The sequence below is a fragment of the Penaeus japonicus genome, unplaced genomic scaffold (genome assembly GCF_977035675.1).
Source record: "Penaeus japonicus unplaced genomic scaffold, GWHDUDI00000001_assembly GWHDUDI00000018, whole genome shotgun sequence".
Lineage (NCBI taxonomy): Eukaryota > Metazoa > Arthropoda > Malacostraca > Decapoda > Penaeidae > Penaeus > Penaeus japonicus.
The window spans coordinates 27,997,700-28,004,593 of NW_028234420.1; the positions used below are offsets into that span (position 1 = coordinate 27,997,700).

At 37.3% G+C, this 6,894-nt stretch overlaps 1 protein-coding gene across 1 annotated transcript; it reads right to left on the reverse strand.

Moving 5' to 3' along the window:
• Nucleotides 1–637: 637 nt before the first annotated feature.
• LOC122255828 (equilibrative nucleobase transporter 1) lies at nucleotides 638–6,636 on the reverse strand. The gene is made up of 9 exons (XM_043020163.2): nucleotides 6,136–6,636; nucleotides 4,714–4,900; nucleotides 4,269–4,438; nucleotides 3,781–3,904; nucleotides 3,295–3,477; nucleotides 2,600–2,704; nucleotides 2,102–2,297; nucleotides 1,723–1,834; nucleotides 638–1,486 (listed from the first exon to the last, which is right to left on the reverse strand). Exons 1-9 carry the CDS (start codon nucleotides 6,385–6,387, stop codon nucleotides 1,307–1,309), a joined length of 1,509 nt encoding a protein of 502 aa, XP_042876097.2. The 5' UTR covers nucleotides 6,388–6,636; the 3' UTR covers nucleotides 638–1,306.
• Nucleotides 6,637–6,894: the final 258 nt, after the last annotated feature.

Consider the following 6,894-nt stretch of genomic DNA (forward strand, 5'->3'; position numbering starts at 1 on the left):
GAATCGCGGATTATATCCACAATATATGAGTAATGGAGGGTGGGAGGAATCCCTTGATACCATAGTTTTCGTGGCATTTGGTAATGTGGCATTATTCAGAAAAATTGCCCAAGCTACACATCGACCCGCTCGCAACGTTATCTAGGCATTTATCGTGTGGTATATCTGTATGTTCTATGCATTCACTTGACTCGGCTGAAATTTGATTATCTGATGATAATACTCAATGTTAACTTTATGCTAGCCCCTTAAATCAAATCCACAATTATAACTCTATACTAGCCCCTTAAATTAAGCAGCTACTTTTTCTATGGCACTATTACCTATAATAGAAAACGAATTTCCTTTCCATTCGAGGGGTAACTAAACTACTCATATTGGCTAGTTGAATTGGAGCATTCGAATCGCTGGGCCGTCCTTCCCTCACAATTCGTATTTTTAAAGACAACAAACACTCTTTCCTTATAACTGAACAATGAAACAGGTAAAGAGAGTAAATTCACTCATAATGCATACCTCGAATTTTAAGTCATCATATCTTATATACCAAGTGGATACGAATAAAAACAAGCCATATATCACAGAAAACTTTCTCTTCTTCAAGAATTGTTAGTGAATCGAAATGAATAAGAACGCAGAAAATATATGTATTTTATTAAAGAAACTAACATATATCAACAGGCAAAACCTAGCAAAAAGTACCACAACAAAGACTTTAATGTCAAATTAGATTGCTTTTCATTTCCTCACTAGTGATGACTCAAACTTGCTCTGATTAATAGTATTTCATGAGTCTTTCCTACAGAAAAGAGGTACACATGTACTATTCTCCTCGCTTAAATGTAGAGAAATATTTTTTTATTTAGTGTTGATGTACATTCCCTTGCAAGTTTTCGGAGGTTTCGTGTAGTTTTTTCGTTTGTTTGTTTTTCGACGCTCTTTGCTTTTTAAATAATCAGTTACGTTTATAGTTCAATGGAATACGTTAGTTTTATTTATCGCTCTCACTTTGTACTTTTTTTTTATTTTATTTTTTTTTGTTCATCACTCTAACTCGACAGCGTCTTCGTCTCCTTATGCTTTTTGCTCTTCTTGATTAAGCACTGCCTCACAGTTGCTACAATCTCCATTAGTTATCTTCCTTATACGTGTCTTGCTGATGTAGCATTTCTAACATTTCCCCGTTTCATGCTCTTAAACTAATGATATGAAGATTGCTGACTATAATACTTTACCCAGCCAAGCCGATAGCATAATACCCCTCTATCTGTCATACACGTTAATAAGGTCCATTTTACATCTATTATCAAGCTTGACTTAATAACTGTAAGGAACAAAATTCTGATGGCACTTGATACATTTTGGCGGTTTCCTCCTGCACAACGTGGTGTTCTGGCTGCAGGACCCTTGAAAGGTACTTCTTGCTGCATAGATGAAGGGGGAGGGTGAAGCTTAGGGCGAGACCGACGAGAAAGCATCCCATGGCCTGAAATGGGAGGGGTGGAATGTTCAAGTTATTTGATAATGATGATGATAATAATGATAATAATATTGGTAAGGTTAATGTGAAAAAAACATGAATATAATTGAAAACAAAATTAAAGGAATTCGATCACACATTTCCGATGAATGGAATGTTTTTGATCGAAGCATTACAAATTCATCCAAGTATATCAGAAATTCCCTCCCACTCATACAATGAACCCTCAAAAGTCTACTCGCCAGATGGTATTGGTGCTGAGCCCAGGTAAAGTAAGGATACTGCACCAGAAGCATAATGGAAATGACAGTATCTTGGATGCCAATCATGCGGTTGAAGTGGTCTGCTGGAAATCTGCAGTGAATGGTTCATTATTGGAATGGGTGAATCACTATTCTAATTGTTTGACTTTAGTAGATTGTATGGCTGATGTACTTATTTGATTATCCGTTGAGTGAATAGATGGGTGATGCAAGTACTCAGATTACTTTTGTTGTCTGATCTTGAATTGTGTTATGTATCTACTGATTTATTTATTTCTCTGTCTACCTATATATAAATCACCATTAATTAATTTAGGTCAACTTTACCATACGTCGAGAATACAACGGCTTTCTAAACCTGATTCTGACGAAAGGATTTCCGACACTAAAACACGTTGGTCTGTTGATGATTAGGAACACGAGCCCGACATAGACGGCGGCGGAACTCTGGAACAAAAGCATGGAGTCCTGCACGATGGCCATCACGATTGCCAGAAACAAGGGGATGGCCATCGCCTGCGCTATCGCCAGTTGTTTCGGGAGACCACTTTTGCCTAAAATGAGGGAGGGGAGGGGGCGAAATTGTTAAACAAGCAATTTTCCTTAGTCGTAGTTTAGAGAGACAGAATTTTAAACTGAATTCCTTGTAAGAGATGTAGAAAACGTGTGAATCAAAATTAATCATTTCACAGCCTTAAATGTGGAATTATGGTTTCGATATTACAGCTTCATCAGAATTAGATCTTTAATACATATTTGATTTACTTTTTCAGAGATTCTTAAAATATTTAAGAAACTTCGGACTTTGTCTCGACCTTGAATTTTGAAGATTTCCATTTCCATTAGATAGATATACCTTTCTGGGCGTTGTTGGTTACGGCATCCACAAGAAGGCTTGGTAAAGGCGAGGAGAAAATACACATGATGTTCGCGTATCCGTACATTCGAGAATAATGCGCCGCTTTGGGAGTGAAAAGCATGGATTCATAAACAAATGAATAGATAGATCAGTAAATGCGTATATGTATATATATATGTATACATATACATATACTGTACATATACATACATATATATACATATATATATATATATATATATATATATATACATACATACATACATATATATATATATATACATGCACACACACACACACACACAGAAGTGTGTATATATATATATATATATATATATATATATATATATATATATATATATATATATATATACGTATATGTATATATGTACACACACACACACACACACACACACACACACACACACACACACACATATATATACATATATATATTATATATTAATATATATATATATATATATATATATATATATATATATATATATATATATTATATATTTATGTACGTATCTACATATAAACATATACATATACATATATGTATATATATGAATATATATATACACATGCATACTTACATACATATTTAATAGATTAATTTACTCATCTAATACCATTTTAATGGGTGTAGCGATACCGCAATACTGCGCTATACCTTTCCAACTTACTCTCCTCCACGCTTTGCGAAAACTTGTTAATCCACGAGTTAAAGTTTATGCTGAAAGTCGTTCCGGCGTAAAGATTACTGAAGAGCCAATAAGTGTAAAGGAAGCTGGAGATGGACACCAGGCTCTCCTGCAAAGGCAAACTCGGGGGCGGGGTCTTGTGGCGTTGCATTTCCTCCGTTTTCTCTGTTGATGGAATAAGGAAAAGGTAGGCTATCGTTGGTGAGTTAATATTTGTGATTTGTGTATGAAAGAATATTTCGTAATTAATGTTAACTTGTTTATCTGTATATATGATAAAGATAATGCATAATGATGAAAAAGCTGGTCCTTCTGAGAACGTATTTTGTATAATCTTCATTTTGTTTCAGACTTTGTGTGGGAAAAATCGAAAACTCCTATTCAGCGTTCCTGTAAAGTTCAAATAAAACGAAGCACGAATAAAAAGATGGCTCTATGTTTTTTTTCTGTAGCTTGCACGAGACATACCTTTGTTGTGGGTATAAGGCACGTGATGCCTGGGCATGAGGGGCGTGGCGAGGAGGATGAAGGACGCAGCACCAGCGAATGCCAAGCAGGAGTAGGTCCACGAATAGCCAGCCTCGCAAGCGTACTAGGGTGAGAGGCTTCATTTTGAACGGTTGGGAGCTAGGTGGGTATTCAGGTTGACAGAAGTTGATAGTTGTGGAATGATTATCAATACCCATTTCATTTTATATCCATAGCTATTTCCATAGCTATCTATAGCCGAATATTTGAGCTTTACAAATTACATCTGAGAAACCAAACAGATAAATCGGTATATGTAGATAGATAGGCATATATATATATATATATATATATATATATATATATATATAGAGAGAGAGAGAGAGAGAGAGAGAGAGAGAGAGAGAGAGAGAGAGAGATAAATAGATGGATAGATAGGTGAATAAATAAATATATGGATAAACAAATGCGAATACATCACGAAGTACCTGTAATATTATGAAGAGCGCCGCAGAGGGCGTATACAGCCCGCTGATAACCGACATGGCAGCGTCGCGTCGTTTGGGGAAGAAATTGGCCAGCTGGAGGCCCGCCATTCGTGATGTGTTGGCCCCTATTGACAACAGCATTGCAGCGCCCCATAAGAACGATGGAGTTTCTGTCGTACCAACTTTGTTTAGATTTATTGTGATAGAACTGCCCAACGGTGGTGAAATTTTCTGATAAAAACACAAAGAGTGGATTTTCTTCATAACATTGTTAGCGTTTCTTTTGCACTCACGCCACCGAACTGTCAGACGAAATGTTAAATTGGGATAAAAAATTGCCCGCTTACCCATACCCCCAGCGATCTTTACCCACGCTTCGAATAACGACCCCTCATCAAACCCCACAAACCGACCCTATCCCAACTACTATTGCAGCAGGACTCACGTTGGGATGTGAAGGATAGAAGGACGAAGCCCCCCACCATGAGAGACCCTCCTACCACGCGCGTGAAGGCGAGTCCGAGGTGATGAAGACAGTAGCCGATGAGGAACCCTGGCGCGCCGTAGAGGAACACGGACGCGGTGTAGATGAGGGCGAACTGCTGGTCCCGGGCGGCGCAGTCTGGGGGAGGCTGCAACGGTGGATGACTATATTGCGATGGGGAAGGTCGACGCTAAATGAATGATGAATAGATGAATGGATAATAAGGTAAGAAAAAGGTTGCAGGATCTACTCTCTCGTTGCTGTTAGCGATGGCGGAGTCGATCCTGGTCGGGGTTTCATTTACTAATCTCGAATTTTGTTTCAAAGGAAAACCGAGTGTCTTCATTTATCTGTGATTTTTTTCATAATGTTTTCCTCCATTTAGGCAAGAAACTTTATTTGCTTAAAGAAACAGCTGGAGATTGCAAAAAACAAATTAGAAAAGCGTTTACGAATTCATCGCCATGTCAACAAGACATTCAAAAGTAATCCGTTTTCTATAGACTAATATAGTATTTGTTCGTGTTATTTTTACTTTGAAAATTTTATTTTTCTTCATATTTTGCAATAGCCAGAGCAAAGCAACCTAAAATATTAAGTTGTATGGGTTCGGGAAAGTAATATGAACCTAATGAGAAGAATTAAAGCTTAATGTGCGTAGTTCATGATAATTTCCAAAGAAACATTTTTTCCATTAGAATATGTTTACAAAAATGCAAACGCAGTGACGTGCATACAGTTAATTACCGAAACAATCTGGCAAGAGCTACAGGTTCTTGGTATGAGACCAAAGACTGCATAGTGAATAGGTTTAAGCTACAAAATGGTGACAATGGATTTCTCAAAACAGAAATCGCCAGGCTAATTGTCGTAAAGTAATGCAAAGGAATTGGTATCCCATCATGTCATTTCCATTGTTAAAACATTTTCGAGAGAATGAGAAATAACCAGTGACGAGTCAAGGTATTTTGGAGGTTAATAGAAACATTTAAATGCTAAAAGGGAGTTTTATATATGTGTGTGCTGCACGATAAACCATTAAATTTGACGTGTATATACATACGACATGGCGTACGCATACATACACAGACAACACAAACACTCACTCACACTCACTCTCACACCTACACACACACACATTCGCACGTATATTTATATATACACATATGTATGTATTTGAATATATATATATATATATATATATATATATATATATATATATATACATTATATATATATACATATACATATACATACACACATACATATACATATTCACATATTGTTAGATACGTATATAGCTACGACCTGCTGAAGAAATGTATCTCAACCAAAACTTGTCTCAAAACACTTTTAGTAAAATAAAATCCCAAAAATACTCACGGAATCAGGAAGAAAACCGTTTGCAGTCTGGAGGGTTGCATTCAGATTTTCGTCACCACCGACGCCTATTGCAGACCCACGGCACAAGTGACTATACACGCCCATGGTCTTGAGCACATGTACGAGGGACGCCCACCCAAACATGGGTCCCGACCACAACATCGCTTCTATTGTGGCTATGATGTAAGCCAGCCAGCGATGAGTCCTTGACACGTCACTTACTGAACGTGGCTGAGTGCAGAGAGGAAACATCGCAGTGCTTGTGAGTGTTTCAGATGTTACGAAGGGATGGGCGCGCAGCGTATAGTATTCTGCTATATATCTTGCATAGTGTATGCAAGAAATATGAGATCGACTTCTTAACTATAAGGGAAAAAGTGTCGCGTGGAGATATTCGTCTAGAAATAGCGAAGGTGATGTTGGAGTGAAGTATTCGTTCGCTTGTCACGAGGAGACCATACTGGGACGTGTGACCGGCTTGGAAGTTAACGAGGGACAGATAAGCTCTCCTCTGATAGGTGTAAGTGGAAGAGGCTACTAAAGGCTTTGATAGGTGAAATGAGTGTCGTCTTTGTTTGTGTGTAATTTTGATAGACTTTAAAGGAATGCGGTAAAATATGATTGAGAAAATGGTTCGCTGTTGTGATGACGTTGCATTCTACATACCTGGTGTTAATAATGTTCAAATTATCTTAATACCCTCCTTTAAGATTATTTTTTTCCATGTTTTATTCACCGAAATTTATTCAAACTACGATT